Consider the following 22,736-nt stretch of genomic DNA (forward strand, 5'->3'; position numbering starts at 1 on the left):
TGCACGTCTGTCCGTCCTGGGAGAGGGATCCCTCCTCTGTGGCTCTCCCTGAGGTTTCTTCCGCATTTTTTTTTCCCTGTTAAAAGGGCCTTTTTTTGGGGGCAAGTTTTTCCCCACTCGAATCGAGGGTCGAAGGACAGAGGGTGTCGTCTCTGTACAGATTGTAAAGCCCTCTGAGGCAAACTGTGATTTGTGAATTTGGGCTATACAAATAAAATTTGAATTGATTTGACCCCCCCCCACCCCACCCACACACAATCAATACACCGTAGGCTACGTCGAATTTACAAATCAGACAAGCACTTATGATCACACTTCAGCTATTAGTTTCTTTATCATTTTATTTTGAAACACTTTTGAATATTTTCAAACAAGAGTCTGACTTTTCACGTGAGTTACAGACCGACGATGGTCGCTACATCCCATCATATTGCTGGTAGTTGAGCCGGTTAAAATGTAAACAATTAACGCAAACTTTTTTTCTTTTTAATGAAATAAAATGATAACCAGCACATGCTAATTAGGAAGCCTTAACAAAACACACTGGGGAGAAAAACTGCCCATGTTTCATTTTAAACATCTATGTTGCTGAGAGCTTAAACATGAAAAAGAACGTCATAACATTGTGTCATAACAACAACTTAACAAGTTTTGTTAAAACAAACTCCTAACTCTATAAACGTTGTCTTCTTTTTTTTTTCTTCACAAAGCCAAATAGCTGCAACCACTATGTAATGTGATGGCTGGGCCTTTTGTTTGCCTCTTGTTTGAACAGAGCAGCTGCATTCTTGGCTTTATGTTAGACACGGCCACGCGAAGATCACTCTCAACTCTGAGGAGTCGTGATCTGTATTTGTTTTTCAGTATTCATCTGTATTTTGTTGTCATTCATCTGTATTTTGTTGTCAGTGCAGAAAAGGTCTTTTCACACAGATATGTGGATGCAAATGGAAATAGTACATCGGTTGCAGCTTTTGACAGTGCTGCGTACTTTGTTGCTACTGACAACCAGGACTCTTCCAGTGCGCATGCCGAGATAGCAGTCTGTAACGTGCGGTCAGAGGAGAGATCTAGCAGGGCGTCCTGCAGCTCTGATGGCAGGTGATGTGCGGTGGAGGTGGTGAAAGGCTGGCATATCCAGTCGTACTTTTCCGGCGTGTCATCATTTGGGAAGTACTTATTGAAACTTTCAAGCAGGCTTCTGAGGTGAGAGGCAATAATTCCTTTCATAGTTTGAATGGTTATGTCGTAACTCTCCATAAAGTCATCAAGCTCAGGGAACATTTCAACACTTCCCCCTTGCACTCGCACAGCCCACCACTTCAGCTTTCTCTTAAATGCCATGACCTTATCAGAGAGAATAAGGACATTTGTGTTTGGGCCTTGTAGGGACAAGTTTAAGCTGTTTAGTTTGTCAAAAATGCTGGCTAAATATGCGAGGCTCGTGACCCACTTTGGGTCAGTCAGATAGTCAGCAAGGGGAGAACTACAGTCTGATAAAAATATGCGGACCTCCTCACGCAGTTCAAAGAGCCTCGTTAAAACTTTGCTGTGAGAAAGCCACCTGACCTCTGTGTGAAAGAGAAGTCCTTCGTGGTCTGATCCCATTTCATGACAGAGTGTGGCAAAGAGTCTGCTTTGCAGTGGCCGTGATTTAATGAAATTGACAATCTTAACTGATGTTTGGAGGACACCTGCCAGCAAGTGCTTCCCTGTGGATCATACAGTGCAGAAATTTCACATGGGGGCTACCTCTAACACGCAGGCCCTCAAACCTTTTCTTGCCCCCTGCATAGCTCCAGCTCCATCTGTGCACACAGAGACACAGCTCTCCCATCTCAGTCTCTCTTTTTGTATGTTACTGTTGAGCTTGTTGAAAATGTCCCGTCCAGTGCATGTTCCCTCCATTGATGAGCAAAACAACATGTCCTCGTAGCTGTACCTCACAAAGGCCAGCAGCTGCGCATCTCCTGACACATCTGTGCATTCATCAATTTGCTCTTCCTCACTCTGTCAATGAGTTGCTCTTTAATGTCATTTGCTATGTCCTGAATGCGGCGCCCCATGGTGTCATTTGACAGGGGAATGGTTAAAGAGTGTTAGATATTTTCTCCCCATGCATTGCTCTTGTGATTGCTACAGCTGCGGGACGGATGAGACTCTCCGCAATCGTGTGAGCCTTTTTCGATTGAGCCACCAGATATGCGACCTCATATGAAGCTGCCAGGGCCTTAGCAGGGACTGTAGAATATTCACTCACCACTGTTTTTTGCCTTTTTAGTTCTTGCTCCCTGCGCTGAAAAAAATCAATTGGCTTATAAGTTAAGCTGCTGTGTTTTGTCTCTAAATGTCTTTTTAGTTTTGCTGGCTTCAAGCTCTCAGTGCCATATGTTTCTCAGGTGGTGGTTCTGGTGGCTGATCTTGGGACCCCTGCTGCTGCTGCTGACTGTCTTGTGCTGGAACACTTTTTCTTTTAAGCCATCGCTCCATTTTTCCAGCTAGCAAACTTGCTGCAGCTGTGGCTAAAACAACAACGCGCCTTTTTTCTCTCTCTTTTTTTTTTTTATTTCCCCCCACGGTGAGAGGCGGGGTAGAGAGAGAGCCGTGTCTGTATGTGTGAATGAGAAGGGCAGACATGCAACTGGTTTTGAGTAATAAAATGCCTGTTTGAGACCAACCGCTCGTCGTCCTTGTAACATCCGGTTGGACGCTCATTATTTTGCGCATTTATATTTTTCCAAAATGATTTGGCGACCCCCAGAAATCATCTCGCGACCCCAATTGGGGTCAGGAATGGCTGCTCTAGGCGATGATGTACCCACACTCTATGACCTTATGACCCCGCCAATATGCAAACCTGACGGGAGCAGTGAGGAGGATCAGAGTTCAGTAGCCGATTTCAGTGAGCCATTGAGTGATTCAGTCACATTGCCTGTGTCACCACCAGAGTGCAGAGGGAGTCCTCAGAGAGCTGCCTTTCTTTGAGGTAGACTGGGAAGCAGGGCCAGTTAAACCTCACAAGTCACAAGCACAGTGAAGACGGGAGAAGCTAAAGGGTTCACTTAGACAAGGAGCACAAAGCTCTCCTTAACCACCAGAACTGCTTGATTTTGAGTTTCCCCCAGATTTGAGCTCACTGCAAAAACAAGATGTGACACTGAAGCAGTAGTTTGAAAAGGTGACAGATGTGGAGGGTGTTCAACAAAATAACCCAAGCTGTTTAGATGATGACACCTACATGGTGAAGGAGGGTCTTCTCTATCAGAAAAGGGGAAAAAAATGAGACTTTAGCACTGCCACAACAGTTCAGACAGAGAGTTATGGAGATGGGGCATTCAATTCTATGGGCAGGTCACCTGGCTTTCCAGAAAACTCTGAACAGGATTGGAAGCTGCTTTGTTTGGCCAGGGATGTACACTCAAGTCTCTCAGTGCTGTGCTTCCTGTGAAACCTGCCAACTAACCTCTGCTAGAGGAGTTACACGTACCCAATTACAGTCTTTGCCCATCATTGATACACCTTTTGAGAGGATAGGCATGGACATTGTAGGCCCATTTGAGAAAAGTTCCTCAGGCCACCTTTACATTTTGGTCATGTGCGACTATGCCACACGGCACCCTGAAGCCTTCCCTCTCAGGTCTTTCAAAGCTAGACAAGTAGCAGATTGCCTTTTACAACTTTTTTCTAGAGTAGGCATACCCAAGGAGATTTTAACAGACTGTGGGACGGATGGGCTGATGGAGCGCTATAACCAGACACTGAAAAACATGCTGCGCAAGTTTGTGTCTCACACAGGTTCGGATTGGGACTGCTGGCTGCCATACCTGCTGTTTGCGTACAGAGAGGTCCCATAAGCATCTACGGGCTTCTCTCCGTTTGAACTGTTGTATGGGCACCAGGTGAGAGGACCGCTGGACCTGCTGAAAGATTACTGGGAGAGTTCGAAGCCAGAAGGAGAAAATGTGGTAGCATATGTGGTAAAAATGAGGGAGAGACTGGAGAAGATGATGGCGCTTGTACATGAACACATGGAGTCGGCTCAACAAAACCAGAAGGTGTGGTATGATCAAAAGGCCAGAGAGCGGGTCTTTCATCCAGGCCAAAAAGTACTGTTGTTGTTGTTGCCAACCAGTGAAAGCAAGTTGCTGACTAAGTGGCATGGACCATATGAAATCAGCAAACGTGCGGGTAAGGTCACACATGAACTTTTTATGCCGGACAGGTTTAAAAGATACCAGACTTTTCATGTTAACCTGCTTGAGGAGGTCCAGGTGCGTTCAGAGCCTGTGCACCAGCAGCTTTTGGTCCGTGAGGTGCAGGAGGAGGATACTGTTGACAAGTTCTTCCCAGCTACCACCACAACAGCAGAGGGCCCAGAAGTGGACCTGTCACATCTGTCTCTCACCCAGCAGGCAGAGGCGAAGCCCCTGCTTGACCCAGAACTCTTCAGGGAGACACCAGCTTTCACCTGACTGGTGCAGCACAGGATTCGGCTGAAGGGAGATGCCCCAGTGCAGTAGAAAAGCTACAGGATTCCTGAGCGGTTGATTCCTCTGCTGCAAAAGGAAATTAGGCTGATGTTGGAGCTGGGAATAACAGTGAGTGGCAGGCCCATTGTATTGGTCCCAAAGAAAGATGGTACTCTCAGATTTTGTATTGATTTCAGATACCTGAATACAGTGTGCAGCTTTCGGTACATCACCACACTGGACCTCAGCAAGGGCTACTGGCAGGTTGCCTTAGCACCAGATGCCAAGGAGATGACAGCTTTCAGAACACCATTTGGTATGTATCTGTTTAAGGTCATGCCATTTGGTCTCCAGGGGGCGCCAGCCACGTTTTAAAGACTAATGGACCATGTTTTGAGGGATTTATCTGACTGTGTGGCTGCATATTTGGATGATGTAGTTATTTTCAGCCAATCATGGGAGGAGCATATGGTGCACCTGCAACAGGTGCTGCAGAAAATAGAGGCACCCCCATCTACCCCTCAGACACTGTCATTAAGTTTGCCGATGACACGACTGTAGTTGGCTTGATCTCAGAGGAGGATGAGACAGCTTACAGGCATGAGGTGGATCATCTCATACAGTGGTGCGGAGCAAACGACCTCATCCTCAACACCTCTAAAACCAAGGAGATGATCGCTGACTTCTGTAGGACTAAGGTGGAACCGTACGCACCCCTCCACATAAATGGGGAGACGGTGAAGGATGTAGAAAAGCTGAAGTTTCTGGGAGTCACACTGTCGAACCAGCTGGCATGGACGAACAACACCATGCAGCTGGTCAATAAAGCTCAACAGAGACTTTTTCCTGAGGAAACTGAAGCGGGCCAAACTACTCCTCAACTTCTACAGAAGCACCATCGAGTCCATCCTGACCACCAGCGCCACAGTGTGGTACGCCAGCTGTACAGCCGCGGAACGCTACAGTCTCTATCGTGTGGTGAAGGTGGCTCAGCGCGTCATCAGGTTGAAGCTCCCCGAACTGGACACCATTTACACAAAAAGGCTCAACAAGAAAGCCCTCAGCATCCTTAGAGACACCCCACACCCGGTCACTCCATGTTTGAGCTGTTACCATCTGGCAGAAGGTTCAGGACAATCAGAACCAAAACAAACAGACTAAGAAACAGCTTCTACCCCAGAGCTGTTGCCTACATCATCCCACTTCTATCATAACAGTCACTGTTATACACACGCATGTTATACATGCTGCTGCTATCACTTATTATTATTATTATTATTATTATTATTATCATTATTTGAAGCTGCACTGATACCTTTCTGCTGCACAGACATTGTATTTTATATATACTGCTGCTCTTGTCTTGTTCTGTTGATCTCCATGTGTGCCTTTTATGTTTTTTAATTTTTTTTAATATATGTTTTATATTGTCTAACTAATTGTCTTTTACCGAGAATAGTCTAACAAAGTTTCATTGTACACCCAGTATAATGACAATAAAAGATTCATTCATTCATTCATTCATTCATTCATTCATTCAGACGGACACTTTTGGAGTGGGCCTGGGAGCAGTGTTTCTGCAGGAGGTGGAAGGAGAGGAGGTGGTGGTGGAAGGAGAGTCGGAAGCTGCTGGACAGAGAGACAAAGGTACTCTACAGTGGAAAAGGAGTGCTTGGCGATGAAGTGGGCCATCGACACCCTCAGATATTATCTGCTGGGGCGGCACTTCTTCCTGGAAACTGATCATCGGTCTTTGCAGTGGCTTTATCGCATGAGGGATGCCAACATGCACATCGCTAGGTGGTACCTGGCCCTGCAGCCCTATGACTTCACGGTGCACTACAGGTCAGGGAAGTCAAATGTGGTGGCGGACTGTCTGTCCAGAATGTCAGAGGAATGAGGTACTGTTCTCTTTGGGGAGAGGGAGGAGGAAATCTGACGAAGAGCACATCGTCACCAGGCTTTGCACACATGGCACCACGCACTATGGACTGAGTGTGACTACATATGCAGAGGAGCAACAGCACTTTATTGGAGATTTGCACAATACATTTTAACACTGTTTTTTGCACATTTGTATGGATATGTTTATCGTATTTATTGAACGTTTATTGTCCTTGGTCGGGTCTTGGTTTTACAGGTGGGTGATGTGTGGGCCACGCAGCTCCACCTAGAGCAGCGGGACAGAGGGTTAAAGGTGCATATTAAATGTGTTAATTCCTTCAACAAGGAGCTAAGCTAAGAATGTGTATTGTGTTGCTCAATAAGTGCATGCAGTGAAGAAGTCAAGTGTATTGTTTACTCACCAGTGTTTGTCTTCAGGGTGTGCAGGCAAAAGGCTTCCCCCAGGAAAAAAGACAAAGTGGGATGTGTATTTTTGTTGTTAGGGGAGGCAAATGAGGGTGTGTATTTGTTACTGATAAGGTGGTGTAAATATAGGAATAAAAATGGTGGGTTAAACATGTTGATAGGCAGTGGATCCCTGTGGATGGAATCTTCCAGGGTCATTAGCTGTGACACCCTATAAATGGGGGCCATTTTAACAACCTGGGGGAGGTGGTACTGATGTGTTATGCTGTTTGCTGAGGTGGAGGAATAAAGAACCACCTCTGTGACCCACCTTAAACCTGCCTGTGGATAATTTTTTGCTGTACCATCCAGCCGTAATTGTGGTCATTCTCACATGTCTGACTGAATATTTTGTATTTCATAGAACCATCAGCAGAGTAAACTATTGCAGCTGATGAGGGGGATAACATCCCACCAACACACAAGAGACGCAAACAACCATCAGCAGAGGATGGAGCATCTGGAGTCGGTGCCAGGAAACCTTCTTCCAAAAGTGAATTTTGAAACATTTTCATTTATTTGGAGTAACATAAGTAGATCTGGGTGTGTAAAATAAATTTAAAAAACGCACGCCTCAGTCTGGTGGCACCCTAGTACATTTAGTCAAGTAATGTATTTAATTACAAATTTGAGATACTTGTACTTAAATTTAGCCTTTTCTTTTCATATTACTTTTAAAGTTCCACTTTACTACATCTTAGAAGCAAATATTGCACTTTTTACTCCACTACATTTATCTGACAGCTATAGTTATTACCAGTTACACTGGAAATTATTATTTTTTTTGCACAAAAATGAAGGGCTTATACAATATGGTTTGTTATAAATTCAAGTATTCATCAGTTTTTACATATATTGCTTATATTTGATTAATCAGTTGATTGACAGAAAATTAATTGATAACAATTTTGATAGTGGTTTCAGTTATTTTTCCAGTAAAATCATGTGGTTGCCGCTTTACAGCTGGTATGACATTTGCTGCGTTTCCTTTAAATCATTTCATTGTATTTATAATGTTCAGGTTTGGACTGGACATTGTGAAGGTGTCACTTGGGCCTCTGGCTTACTGTGACCACAGTTCTCAATATTTTTACCGATCAAAGGATTAATGGAGAAAACAACCAGCATGAAAATAACCATCGGTTGCTGTCCTAAACAAAATATTACAAAATCCTACCTTTACGTTATTGTAATCATTCTTAATGCCGGTCATCGGGTCAGAATTTCTGTTATCTGGTTAGATTAGTCATAAAATGGAAACTATTTTTCATGGTGGAGTGCTGAGGATGAATCGAGTCTCACAGCCTGTGGAAAGAAGCTTCTTGTTAGTCTAGTGATGCAGCACTAAAACAAACAAGCTGGTCAGGCCTGGTATTATTTGTTGTGAGCGCCTGTTCATAAGTGGACAGCTCCAAGTACAGGTGTGAATGCCTTAGGATTTTATGACTCAGACCGCAGTCAGTGGTGGTCTTGGCCACACGTGACCACATTCTTTTAGCACTGTGTAAGCACATGTGTCCTGGACCAGATTGAAGCACCGCCTGTTCAACTGATATTTTCTGTAGAGTGCTGATCACACTAAGACTCATTATGGGCATAGCCCCTTCAGAAACGTCCATAATGCAAAATAATTAATAGAATAAATGTCTGAGGTAAAACACAGCCCTCTATGCACTCTCCCCTCTCCTCCTCTCCTCTCCTTAGCAGCGGCGGTTAAATTTCAACAGTGGGGGGGACCCCTGGTGGAACGAGGAAGATGTAAGACACGTTTCACAGAGGCTCCGCTGGAATGATATTTTTTTTTTTTTACACTTTTATATTACACTTTTGTATTTTTTCTGCCAGCTTTAAGCCTTAATACTGCAGCCTTTTACTATAGGTAAACTTATTTTTTTACTTGCGGACACTCTATGATGGCAGGCCGAGGGAGAAATGATGCTTCTAAAACGGGCTGCGACAGGCCCCAGCCATCACCTGAGCAGCTAGATGCTAATGCTAATGCCACTGTGGCGAGAGCGGGTCTGAGTGTGTGTTTGTGTGAGCGTGTGTATGTGTAGTGTGTGTCGTCAACAACGCCACCTGGGATTTTAACCCAGGAAATAGCCATACAAGGCCAACACTAGGGCTGCAACTAACGATTATTTTGGTTGTCGACTAATCTAACGATTATTTTTTCGATTAGTCACAATTATTTTCGACTTTACCTCATATTCTCAGAGCAAATTAAAAACCCATGAAACATGTATTTGAAAACATAATATTTTGAAACAACTGCATTTTTAAATTGTTATTTTAATGAAACATAAATTGACAAAATAATACATTAAAGTGCAAGTTGTGATAACAAAAACATAATGTACAAATAACTTTACTATACTATAACTATACCTTTTTGAAATAGTGCTGCCAAGTCCAAAATTTCAAATAAAACTAGTAAATGTAAATAAAATTAAAAAAAATCCAGTACAAATGACTGTATAATTCACAAATTCTTCAAATTGCAATGCAGGAATGTGAGCATATCAACATACTCAGGTGTGAGGCTGGCTCTCTTCTTGGAGGTTATGTTCCCAGCAGCTGAGAACAGTCGCTCAGAAGGAGTAGAAGTGGCAGGAATGCACAAGAATGACCAGGCTAATGATGCAAGACTTGGATATTTTGCTTCATTTGACTTCCACCAAGATAGGGGATTAAAGTACATCAGTACCTGCAATGGGACAACAGATGAAAATTAGGCTTGTGAAAAAGTATGGCATGTTACAGTTGATGTTAAATGTTAATTAATAAGAACTGTTCTTATTTAAACACATAAATCTTGCCTCGTTGGTGATAGCTTGGTTGTGAGCATCCTGTTCAGCAGTCTCACTGTCAGTATCTGTTGAGGAGTCACATCCAAACAGTGAATCAAGAGACCCATTTGAAGTTCTCTTAGCACATGTAATGGCTTCCTCATTCTCACTGGCACACTGCCTCTTTGCAGTTTCTTCTTGCATGGACTGTAAGGCAAGAGATTGGACTTTACTTTGAAATTTCTGACACCAGGTTCAGTGTTCAGTTTCTGAAAACGCGGGTCCAGTGCAGCTGCAATGATCTGTGTGTTTGTGTTGTCATCTTTGACAGTGACTTCTCTGGACCAGCGTGCAGTTGTCTCCTGTGAAGCAGCTGCCTGGAATGCCAGAAACAGAAGCTGTATCATAGGTGGTCTGAGTGGACTTCTGAAGCCCTCTGACCAGAGGAGGCAGGGCAGAGGCGGTAGCATAGGTTTCACCACTCAGGTAGACAGTGGCACTTTCAAAGGCCTGAAGAGCTTTTGCCAGTTCCTCAAGCAAGGCCGACTGGTCTGGTTTCAGGTCGAGATGCTGTTTCCCTTTCTGTGTTACTGTTTGGGTTAGACAATGTTGCAGTCAGCGGCCATCTCTGTTCTAGCAGACGAGTCACCATGTAAAAGGTGCTATTCCACCTAGTAGAGACATCTTGGATAAATTTCTTCTCTGGGATTCCCATTTGTTTCTATTTGGTCTTCAGCTTGCTTGAGGCTAGTTCACTTCTTTTGAAGTGCTCTACAAGACACCTCGCTGCTCCTAGTGTTTTAGTGATCTGAGGATGTTTCAGAGCATGACCGATCACCTATTGTGGCCAAGTGTGGCCTGCACAGCGGACTGAATTCCACCCATGCTTTTCTTTCAAAATGTTTGCAGCCAGCACTGTGTCAACATTGGAGCCATTGTCATGGACAACAGCCACAATCTTGCTAGCAGGGACCTCAAACCTTGCCATGGCATACTCAATCCATGCAGCAATGTTAACTCCAGTGTGTCGTTCTTCCAGTGGCATGGTGGTGAGGCAGAAGCTAGTGAGTTCCCAGTCATCACTTAAAGTGACAAGTGATGCCAAAATATGCCTCTGTGGCAATACTGGTCCAGGCATCAGCTGTCAGGGCAATCTTGCTCTTAGTTGATTTAAGGACGTCTATAAGATAGATTAATGTTGAGTCGGTGTGTAGCTATGCCAAAACAATGTCGGACTCCGTAGTTTTCTCCGGGCCCCTGCCAAACCTAACCAGTGATGACATGTTCAGCCGCATGTCATCATTCAACCGCTGGCTGTCAAGGTGGTGTCCAGCAAACGATGTGGGCTTTGTTGATAATTGGCGGACTTTCTGGGGAAAACCTGGTCTCATTAGGAGAGACGGCATCCATCCCACTTTGGACGGAGCGGCTCTCATCTCTAGAAATTTAACCCATTTCATTAGCCAACAACCAGCCTGACAACCCAGAGTTGAGACCAGGAGGCAGAGCTGCAGTCTTACACGCTTCTCTGAGCTTCCATTAGATCAGTTGCTCCATTGAGACTGTGTCTGCCCCCCGACCACCTAAATTAATTAAATTAATCAAATCAAAAGTCCACAGAAGAGGAGTTGTGCATGAAAATCTAATAAAAATTAACAGCAACTCTGCAATCTCAAAACAAGACAAGAGAATTAAATGCGGACTCCTAAATATCAGATCCCTGTCATCGAAAGCTGTACTAGTAAATGACTTAATTTCAGACTGTAATATTGATTTATTCTGTCTTACTGAAACTTGGCTGCATCCTGAAGAATATGTCAGCCTGAATGAATCCACTCCACCCAGTCATATTAATACTCACATTCCTCGAGGCTCCGGCCGAGGAGGTGGTGTTGCAGCTATTTATGACTTAAGTCTGTCAATCATTCCTAAACCTAAATTAAATTATAACTCATTTGAAAGCCTTGTTCTGAGTCTTTCACATCCAACGTGGAAAACTTTACAGCCAGTTCTATTTGTTGTAGTGTATCGAGCACCTGGTCCTTACTCAGAGTTTTTATCTGAATTCTCTGAGTTTTTATCAAGTATAGTCCTCAAATCAGATAAAGTAATTATTGTAGGTGATTTTAATATTCATGTGGATGCCGTTAATGATAGCCTTAGTACTGCATTTATCTCATTATTAGACTCCATTGGCTTCTCTCAGTGTGTACATAAACCAACTCACTGTTTTGACCACACCCTTGACCTTGTTCTAGCTTATGGTATCGAGATTGAAAATCTAACAGTTTCTCCACAGAATCCTCTTTTATCAGACCATCACTTAATAACTTTTGAAGTTCTATTACTGGACTACACACCATTAGGCAAAAACTCCTTCACTAGATGTCTATCTGATAGTGCTGTAGCTAAATTTAAGGAAATTATACCGCTGGCACTAAATTCAATGCCATGTCTTAATATAATAGAGGACTCCTCCGCTAACCTCAGTTCCTCACAAATCGATCATCTTGTTGATAGCACTGCAGGCTCATTGCGAACAACACTGGACTCTATTGCCCCCCTGAAAAGGAAACCTATAAAGCACAGGAGGTTAGCACCCTGGTATAACTCGGATACCCGCAAATTGAAGCAAACATCACGGAAATTTGAAAGGAAATGGCGTTCCACCAACTTGGAAGAATCCCGCTTAGCCTGGAAAGATAGCCTTAAAATATATAGGAAGGCCCTCCGCAATGCCAGAGCAAGCTATTACTCGTCATTAATAGAGGAAAACAAAAACAACACCAGGTTTCTTTTCAGCACTGTAGCCAGGCTGACAGAAAGTCACAGCTCTACTGAACCATGTATTCCTACAACGCTCAGTAGTAATGACTTCATGAGCTTCTTTAATGATAAAATTTTAACTATTAGAGACAAAATCCATCATCGCTTGCCCTCAACTGGCACTATTGTATCTTTAAACACAGGAACCTCAGAAACAGTTGTAAATTCTGACTTATATTTAGACTGCTTCTCTCCCATCGACCTCCACCAACTAACTTCGATGGTTTCTTCATCTAGACCAACAACTTGTCTCCTAGACCCCATCCCAACTAGGTTGCTGAAAGAAACTTTACCTTTAATTAGCACATCTCTACTAGAAATGATCAACCTGTCTCTATTAACAGGATACGTACCACAATCCTTTAAACTAGCTGTAATTAGACCGCTCCTTAAAAAGCCTAATCTTGACCCAGAAGCTTTAGCCAACTATAGACCTATATCCAACCTCCCTTTCCTCTCCAAGATCCTTGAGAAAGCGGTCGCCAACCAGCTATGTGACTTTCTTCATAAAAATAGTTTATATGAGGATTTTCAATCAGGTTTTAGAGCACATCATAGCACAGAGACGGCACTGGTGAAAGTTACAAATGACCTCCTCATCGCTTCTGACGAATGACTTGTCTCTGTCCTGGTCTTACTAGATCTTAGTGCTGCATTTGATACCATTGATCATCACATTCTACTACAGAGACTGGAACACTTAATTGGCATTAAAGGACCCGCATTAAACTGGTTTATGTCCCATTTATCGGATCGATTTCAGTTTGTACATGTTAATGATGAGTCATCCCTGTATACCAAGGTTAGTCATGGTGTTCCTCAAGGCTCCGTGCTTGGACCCATACTATTCACCTTATATACGCTCCCTCTAGGAAATATAATTCGGAAACACTCCATAAACTTTCATTGTTATGCAGATGATACACAGTTATACCTATCAATAAAGCCAAATGAAACTAATCAGCTTACTAACCTCCATGCATGTCTCAAGGACATTAAGACCTGGATGACCTGCAATTTTCTGCTGTTAAACTCAGATAAAACCGAAGTTATAGTACTTGGTCCTAAACACCTTAGAGATGCATTATCTAATGATATAGCGAGTTTGGATGGCATTAACTTGGCCTCCAGCACCACCGTCAGGAATCTGGGAGTTATCTTTGATCAAGATATGTCCTTCAACTCCCACATAAAACAAATTTCAAGGTCTGCATTTTTTCATCTATGTAACATTGCAAAAATCAGGCCCATCCTGTCTCAAAAAGACGCAGAAAAGCTAGTCCATGCATTTGTTACGTCCAGGCTGGACTATTGTAATTCTCTATTATCAGGCTGCCCTAACAAGTCTCTAAACAGTCTCCAGCTGGTCCAGAATGCTGCAGCACGTGTACTGACAGGAACTAAGAAAAGAGATCATATTACTCCTGTATTGGCCTCTCTGCACTGGCTCCCTGTAAAATCAAGAATAGAGTTTAAAATCCTTCTCCTCACTTACAAAGCTGTTAATGGTCAGGCACCATCATATCTCCAGGAGCTCATACTACCCTATCACCCAACTAGAGCATTACGCTCCCAGAACGCAGGATTACTTGTAGTTCTTAAAGTCTCCAAAAGTAGAATGGGAGCCAGAGCCTTCAGTTATCAAGCTCCTCTTCTGTGGAACCATCTTCCTGTTTTGGTCCGGGAGGCGGACACCCTCTCTACCTTTAAGAATAGACTTAAGACCTTCCTCTTCGATAAGAGCTTATAGTTAGGGCTGGGCCAGGACAGGCCCAGGCCTGTCTTGGACCAGCTCTTAGTTATGCTGCTATAGGCCTAGTCTGGGGGACAATGACACACTGAGCTTCTCTCTCCTCCCCTCTCCTCTCCTCTCCATCTGTATACATTATGCCTGTATACATGCCCCATCTCTGCATGTCACTGACTTACTTCTTCCCCGGAGTCCTTGTGCTTTCTAGTCCTACAGGCTCCCATGGATCCTGGCCGCGCCCGGGTCGTGGATCGTGGATGCGCCCACTGCTATGGCCCTGCCTGATCGTGGATGCGCCTACTGCTATGGCCCTGCCTGATCGTGGATGCGCCTACTGCCATGACCCTGCCTGACACCCACCACTACTGTCTCTAATATTAGTCACATCTCTGTTACATACGTTCCACTACTATTATTGTAATGCATTACTACATACCATCCTTACCATTAATCACTACTACTGTTATCACTAGTAATCACATTTCCATGTGCATTTCATTATTATTGCTGTAATACATCTTAATGTACTTTCACTCCTGTCAACCATCGCTTATAATTGAATACATTGTGATCTCGTTGATCTGCTCTGTACATGCGACATCTATTGCACGTCTGTCCGTCCTGGGAGAGGGATCCCTCCTCTGTGGCTCTCCCTGAGGTTTCTTCCGCATTTTTTTTTTCCCTGTTAAAAGGGCCTTTTTTTTGGGGCAAGTTTTTCCTCACTCGAATCGAGGGTCGAAGGACAGAGGGTGTCGTCTCTGTACAGATTGTAAAGCCCTCTGAGGCAACTGTGATTTGTGAATTTGGGCTATACAAATAAAATTTGATTTGATTTGATGTCATTGACTATCATGTTGACGATGCTTTCTGTCAAGACTTGAGCCATTGGAGGGGTTCATGTGCCTCTTCTGACAACAAAGTCATCTACACGCCTTTTCTTGGCACTGGAACTACTAAAAGAGAGAACAAAACAGAATTGTGTATCATTTAAGAAGCTGAAATCTATGCATTATCACGTTGTCATGCCTGATAGTAATTATTACAGTTTTTAATTGATTACATATCTTACAAATGAATTATTATTGTTATAAATCATTGCATTAAGTGGAGGTTTACTATTCAGTGTCTTATCCAATTTATATTATTACTGTTTTGTACTGATTTAATATCCTACACATGAATTATTACTGATATTGTTGCTGTCAGACAAAAACCTCTTATTTGCAAATTTGACTTTTTTCGACTATTTTTTTATAATCGATTTTACTGGCCACCCTTCACGTCTGTATACATTATTAACCAATGAATGTATTCAAAGAGCTTATCTCCAGCCGGCCTCTTGTCATGTTATGATGCACGGCAGAGCTTGGGTTCACAACAACCGCAGTTGTTGTTGTCATTCGAGATCTGTTGCATTTTTAATAACTTTGAATTTTAATAAATCACTTTTTGGTTGCACACTATTGGATGAATATGTCCATTTCCGTTCTATTTGCTCGTAGGTTTGTAGCTCACTACCTACAGTTGGTACTAGTTTCAAATAGAGGTTTCCCTCACGGAAAGCGTGATTCACGCGTTGCGTGAAATTGTAGGTCACATTGTAGCCACTAGGTGGAAGCATCATACTGAAATGCAGCTCAAAAGATTTGGGGATAATTCCACATTTGACCACAACATAGCTGCAATGGAGAGTGGCGCTGTTCATAGGCCATAGGCTACTTAATTTGCAGCTGTGGTCGAGAGAGCTAGAGAGTGAATGGAGAGAGGGAGCGCTACGCCGGTAAATCAGATCAATGTTGTTTTTTATTGTTTCACAGTGGTTACGTTCAACAGGATCAGTGGTTCTCATGGGGGTCCTGTCCCCCTCCATATTTTTGATCTCTCCTGTAGCCTGGCCGGGTCTGGCTCCAAGTTTTAGCAAATTGTCTCATATCTATTTTCTGCAAGTTCTCGTGAATGTAACAATCCACTTATAGCCCACGATCGCTCGTTTAAACAGTCTCTAAGCTGCTTCGGTCGTGCCAGCAGCCTGGACCCGATGCAGCTGGACTCACGAGCGGAGCATTAATGCACATCTGTCTGCAGCTGCTCCAAACACACAATTTGAAGGGACAGATTAGATGTTAATTTTGTTAACAGTGACTTTGTTGATACTACTTTAATCGTAGAATGGAGCCACAACGGGCTGATTTCAGCCAAGAGCAGCAGGTTGTTTTAATGGAAAGTAGGCTATGAGCGATACAAAAAAGCTGATCACAGCCTGAAGCAACAGTGTTGCTGCAAATATAACAAGAGGAGGCTGCTTTTAATTTCTGACAGCTGAACATTGCGCTTTTAAATATGAAGCTTACCCAAACAAAAAACTAGAGCAACAACTGTCATTTTTTAAATTGTGTTTTCATATATTTCACCGATTGTAATAGAATGCGAGTGTGTTTTATTGAAAGCGAGACTGGGTGTGTGTATGAAAATCGCTACAGTGAACTGGTGCTTTGGTTTTTAGGTGCTCTACAATCTCATAGTTTCAAAGAAAATGGATTGATTGATTTATACTTAACGAAATGAAACGAAAACAATATATATTATATTACTATATTGTTGCAACTTTAGAAAATATAATCCAGGGGAAAAAAGGCTTACAAACATGGACCAAAACAGCTCAGTAATACGCACAAAAATCCAAAAGAAACGAAAATGAACTAAAAAAAATAACTAAACATCATGAAGTGGTCTCAATCTGTGTTTTACGCATGCCTCTGTGCATCTGGCACGTGTCTTGGAGTTCTGAATGGAGGCTGTATGTTCAGCTCCCCTTACATGTGAAATTTATTACATGAAACACGACGAAATTTCTTCACTTATGAACTGAAAAGTGTGAGGAGAGCTACTGTAGGAACCGGTTTTTCTGTTCAAAGCAAACAGCTGTGTGAAGTACTGTGGGGGGCAGGACTTTTGTCTGACAATGTACTTGAGTGAAGTATCCACAAACACACCCATTGGTCAGTGTAAGTGTGACTCCATCTCTTTTTACTTTTTAAACACACACTAAAATTATGGAGCGTGAGCATGTAGTTGACGCGTGTCTTAGGCCACAAAAACTCCACAGTTCTTTCTCACGTGGGTTTATTGAAACCTTTATTCAAGTTACAACAAAAAATAAAACTGTAGCAATCCAAAATCAGGCAATAATCATTAGCACGGTCAAAAACTAGTGTGCTCTCCTCGCCTCCATAATCATCACTGAACCAAAGTACGCACGCATCACGTTACGCACATCTCAGCCAATAAGAAGAGCGCAGTTGTTATTAACTAATAGGCACTCTTATAACCTCAAATATACAAAATCAGAATAAATCCAACAAATCTAAATTATTTATCACCTTATGTGTAATATACAAAATGGCTCCAACAGTCAGAGATAAATGGAGGATGCTAATGTGTTACATTGTGTCCAGCTGTCGTCACAGCAATTATTACAAGCACACCTATTGGTCAGAGATAAATGGAGGCGCTAATATGTCTATTAAGCTCATTACTTTCAATAGAGCCGAGAAGATGGAACATAGGAAAATATTTTTCATTCTAGTTTTAGAGGCTGCATTTAAAAAAAATATATATAAAAAAATAAAGTTATTACTTTACATCACGTTCATAAGATGTGTAGTGACTGGAATTCAGACTTCCCAAAAATATAAGATATATACATGGTAGCCTACGTACTTCAAATAAAACATTTTTGTTTAAAAAATCGACAGGTATACAGAACAGTGCAGTATGATATACAGTAGGTAATTTAAAGCAGAGTGTGTCCTCAGATCTGCGTAGTGTGCGCATCAGTCTTTCAGCAGGAGATCCTTCGGCCCTGGGCATTTTTCGCCGTCTGCCATGCAGTCACATGCCAGTCGGTCCTCCCTTTAATGCTATGACCTGTTCAATGACTTTGTCCAAGTGATCTATGTATTTGTTGCAGGCCTCTTTGGTGATCTTATATTTCCAAAATGACTCTATTGCGGAGATCAGTTCATCTCTGTTTTTGGGTTTGGCCTCACAGCGAATGTAGCGTTTCATTGAAGCCCAGACTAACTCGATCGGGTTCAGATCCGGCGACCTAAGAAATTTTTGCTGAGCATAAGGTTTGTTCTAAATTAAATAAAAGCCTGTCCCATACAGACGCGTGTCTCTCTAAAGGGGTCCGCTCGGCACACACACACCCTCCAAAAAAAAAAAAAACTATTGGCAGAAGTCCGGGCCGTGAGAACCGGCAGTCTACCTCTCGTATGGATAATCCAACGGATTTGATCTGGAAAATCCCTTGTTGTGATAGACTCATGTGTTTTCATAATCTACAGTAGCCTATCATAAAGTGGATACAATCACCGCAACTCTGTCCGGAGCTTCGCTACTTTTATTTCCGTATACTTGGTAACAGTAACCCAGGTACAAGGATCCCCCCCTCCCCGCTTGACTTGAAATTAAAAAAAGTGACACAGGCTATTGCCCGTTCCTTCATGAGAAATCATCCATCAACACACTCAATCAAACAAGGTGGGGAATGAGAAATCTGCGGCACTACTGTACAGTAGTTCGCTCATTTTAAAAATACAGACGGGTGTGTTTCGAGCTGACGAGACTGAGGACCGAAAAAAGAGAGTGAGACGTATACTGTAGCTGCCGTCGTTACATTTGTCTCATTGAAAAACTATACTGTATTACAGTGGCGAGCGGTGACCTTTTACTGTGGTCATGCTGAAGTGTCAATACCATGCGCGCCCGTAAGGGGGGTATTTATTTATTAATAAAAAATATAATATGGTTTTTAACTACTACAGTGGAAACCGCTTATAGTGATCACGTTGGTCCAGAGTACATTTGATCACTATAAGCGGTTGATTGCTAAAACCGAATTGTTATTATTTCACTTATTTTTTTGTGCAGAACATAATCTAAATGCCAGTTGTATAGTTTTTCAATGAGAAAAATGTAATGAAACGGTCGTCAGCGCGATCCTCTCGTCAGCTCCAAACTCACCCTTCTGCACCTCAATCACAGACCACAGCTGGTTTTCCACACAGCATTTACAGTAACTCACGTGACACGTCTCAGATCAGTAGGCGCTGCTGCCGGTGTGTTTTTAAAATGAGCGAACTAGGCTAGTAGCGCCGCAGATTGACAGATCTGACACTTGTTTGACAGAGTGTTTCGAGATGGTTTTCATGAATGAACAGGCAATATGTCACTGTCAGACCGGATCGTTTGACGGGAGGGGGGGTCGGCCAGTTTTTGTGATACTTACTTCAGGAGTAGGCCGTCCACTTGAAATTATAGTTTTCTTTTCCTCAAAAGTTCTCCGCGAAAACGGCACTGAACGCAAAGACTGAATAGAATTAATATTTTCACTCATTTTGACCGGGCTACACGATGAAATGAACCACTGACAGTTTCCCGCTGAACAATTCAAACAAGTCAGTTTTGCGCATGCGCGTTGGCAGATAAGCTGCTTCACTGACAGCTTTTTTGCCATTCAAAATGCTCATCTACAGTAAACACAGCCTCTAGCAGTAACTGTACTACTCTGTGTCACAGTGCGCACGCGCGAAACAAGCTGTCAGCTTTCCAGCTTTTCGCAAGCAAAACGGGACAGATTAGGCACGGATTTAAGACCAAAACAGTAGAACTAAGGTATTGTATAATTGAACACACTGCCAGATTAATATTTTCAATTATTTTTATTGAAGGGCTTGGGCATGCACTGCATTTATAGCTTATTAAGACCGCTCGCCCATGCTGTATTATTATTATATTGCATTCCCCATTTGTGCTCACTGCCCCGTGCTGCTGTCTTATGGAGGCGTCCTGCTGCTCACAGATGCCACCTGGCGGTTGTTTGGGCACATTGCAGCTTCTGGTGAAAACACAATTACTCCTCCAAAAAAAAAATCTGTGTGACTCTCCCGTGACTCATGCGTGAAATCCTCCAAATGAAACTAGTACCCACTGTACAGTGACACGTAAATTTAATACCATATATTGAAGATAGGAGGCTTCTGCTTGACAGCGACGATATGCTACAAACCACTACAAAACAGATAGGCTACGGCTGTAAGTCACTGATAACGAAGACAAATAACTTTTATCGGTTCAACTCGTGAATTTACCCTTCTGGCGTACATGCCACCACAGCTCCAGGGTGCTTACGTTTCAGGTGCTCATGCATGGCTGTAGTGCTGCCATGAAATGACAGCTGTGTTTGACAAAATTTGCACATCACATGTGAGTGACGCCGAGATCGAAAAGTGGCCAAAGGTATGTTGATTGCCGCTCAGCGGCTTATACCGATGCCTAGAGTCTTATGCCGTTCCACGGAGAGGTGGCCAAAGTTATGTCTATTGCTGCTCAGCGGCTTATACCTATGCCTAGCTTTATGCCGTTCCTCGGAGAGGTGGCCAAATTTATGTCGATTGCTGCTAAGCGGCTTATACCGATGCCTAGAGTCCTATGCCGTTCCTCGGAGAGGTGGCCAAAGTTATGTAGATTGCTGCTCAGCGGCTTATACCGATGCCTAGCCTTATGCCGTTCCTCGGAGAGGTGGCCAAAGTTATGTCGATTGCTGCTCAGCGGCTTTTACCGATCCCCAGACTCTTATACCGTTCCTCGGAGTGGTGTGCCGCTGTTATGCCGCTGATATTCCGCCGACACATGACGGTGTGTGCCGCTAGAGAGCGTTATGCTTCTGAGAGACTGTTGGATGGGTACCGTCCCCTGATGGATATGCAAATGTAATGCCACTGGGCTGGTTTTACGACAAGTGCTGCCGTAAATGTATACATTGTTGTAGTCTTTTTTGACAATGCTAACTTAACACATTGCCGTAAATAAAGGAACGTAGGCTATGTGTTTCTTTTGGATGTTATGTTGGTGGGATGTAGGCATATAGACAGTAATTACACTTGGGATTCTTGCGATATGATAGCAAAGTAATATGTCTAAATTTGGGCCTATACACTACTTAAAGCTAATGAAAGCGATAGCCTTAGCTAACATGGCTACTGTTAGCCCAGCCACCGTAGCCAGTCTGACTAATCGATAGCAGAAACTTTGAGCCAACCAACTAAACAATACTTACTGACAGGCTTCCTTTACTAGGAGAACACAAGAATACATTACTTCATATAAAATCTACTTCGACGAACATTATCCATTGTGGCATATTATGTATCATGTTCATTGTACATTGAGATATGTTTTAACTATTGTCAATCAATGTGTGTGTGTCTTTGTGTGTGTGTGTGTGTGTAGCCTATGTGTATGTAGGCTATATATATATATATGATATCAGTTATATATACACACACACACACACACACACATATATGTATATATATGTATATGTGTGTGTATATACATATGTATATATGTGTATATATATATGTGTATATATGTGTGTGTGTATATATATATGTGTGTGTATATATATATATATATATATATATATATATATATATATATATATATACACATATATACAGTACAGACCAAAAGTTTGGACACACCTTCTCATTCAATGAGTTTCCTTTCTTTTCATGACTATTGACATTGTAGATTCACACTGAAGGCATCAAAACTATGAATTAACACGTGGAAATATGTACTTAACAAAAAAGTGTAAAACAACTGAAAATACGCCTTATATTCTAGTTTCTTCAAAGTAGCCACCTTTTGCTCTGATTACTGCTTTGCATACACTCTGCATTCTCTTGATGAGCTTCAAGAGGTAGTCACCTGAAATGGTTTTCACTTCACAGGTGTGCCCTGTCAGGTTTAATAAGTGGGATTTCTTGCCTTATAAATGGGGTTGGGACCATCAGTTGTGTTGTGCAGAAGTCAGGTGGATACACAGCTGATAGAAAAGCAGCTAAGTAAAGAAAAACAAGTGGCCATCATTACTTTAAGAAATGAAGGTCAGTCAGTCCGAAAAATTGGGAAAACTTTGAAAGTGTCCCCCAGTGCAGTCGCAAAAACCATCAAGCGCTACAAAGAAACTGGCTCACATGAGGACCGCCCCAGGAAAGGAAGACCAAGAGTCACCTCTGCTGCGGAGGATAAGTTCATCCGAGTCACCAGCCTCAGAAATCGCAGGTTAACAGCAGCTCAGATTAGAGACCAGGTCAATGCCACACAGAGTTCTAGCAGCAGACACATCTCTAGAACAACTGTTAAGAGGAGACTGTGTGAATCAGGCCTTCATGGTAGAATAGCTGCTAGGAAACCACTGCTAAGGACAGGCAACAAGCAGAAGAGACTTGTTTGGGCTAAAGAACACAAGGAATGGACATTAGACCAGTGGAAATCTGTGCTTTGGTCTGATGAGTCCAAATTTGAGATCTTTGGTTCCAACCACCGTTTCTTTGTGCGACGCAGAAAAGGTGAACGGATGGACTCTACATGCCTGGTTCCCACCGTGAAGCATGGAGGAGGAGGTGTGATGGTGTGGGGGTGCTTTGCTGGTGACACTGTTGGGGATTTATTCAAAATTGAAGGCATACTGAACCAGCA

At 42.8% G+C, this 22,736-nt stretch overlaps 1 protein-coding gene across 10 annotated transcripts in view; it reads left to right on the top strand.

Moving 5' to 3' along the window:
* Positions 1–22,736, top strand: part of LOC311253889 (uncharacterized protein) — a 49,548-nt gene that overhangs the window by 22,790 nt on the left and 4,022 nt on the right. For 2 of the 10 annotated variants that reach the window (XR_014622013.1, XR_014622014.1), the window contains exons 6-7: positions 6,011–6,666; positions 7,183–12,043. The exons of 1 other annotated variant lie outside the window; for it this stretch is intronic. Coding sequence is in view for 2 of the 9 variants with exons in the window: in XM_084384355.1 (XP_084240481.1) it covers positions 4,667–4,785; positions 6,011–6,314; positions 6,610–6,643 (457 nt within the window). In the remaining 7 variants the exon portion in view is untranslated. Of the gene's footprint in view, positions 1–4,666; positions 4,786–6,010; positions 6,667–7,182; positions 12,047–22,736 lie in introns of those variants that run through there. 7 more of the 10 variants (XR_014622009.1, XR_014622010.1, XM_084384355.1 and 4 more) reach the window with 6 other exon arrangements.

The sequence above is a fragment of the Pagrus pagrus genome, assembly GCF_965226575.1.
Source record: "Pagrus pagrus genome assembly, contig: HAP1_SCAFFOLD_62, whole genome shotgun sequence".
NCBI classification, from domain to species: Eukaryota; Metazoa; Chordata; class Actinopteri; order Spariformes; family Sparidae; genus Pagrus; species Pagrus pagrus.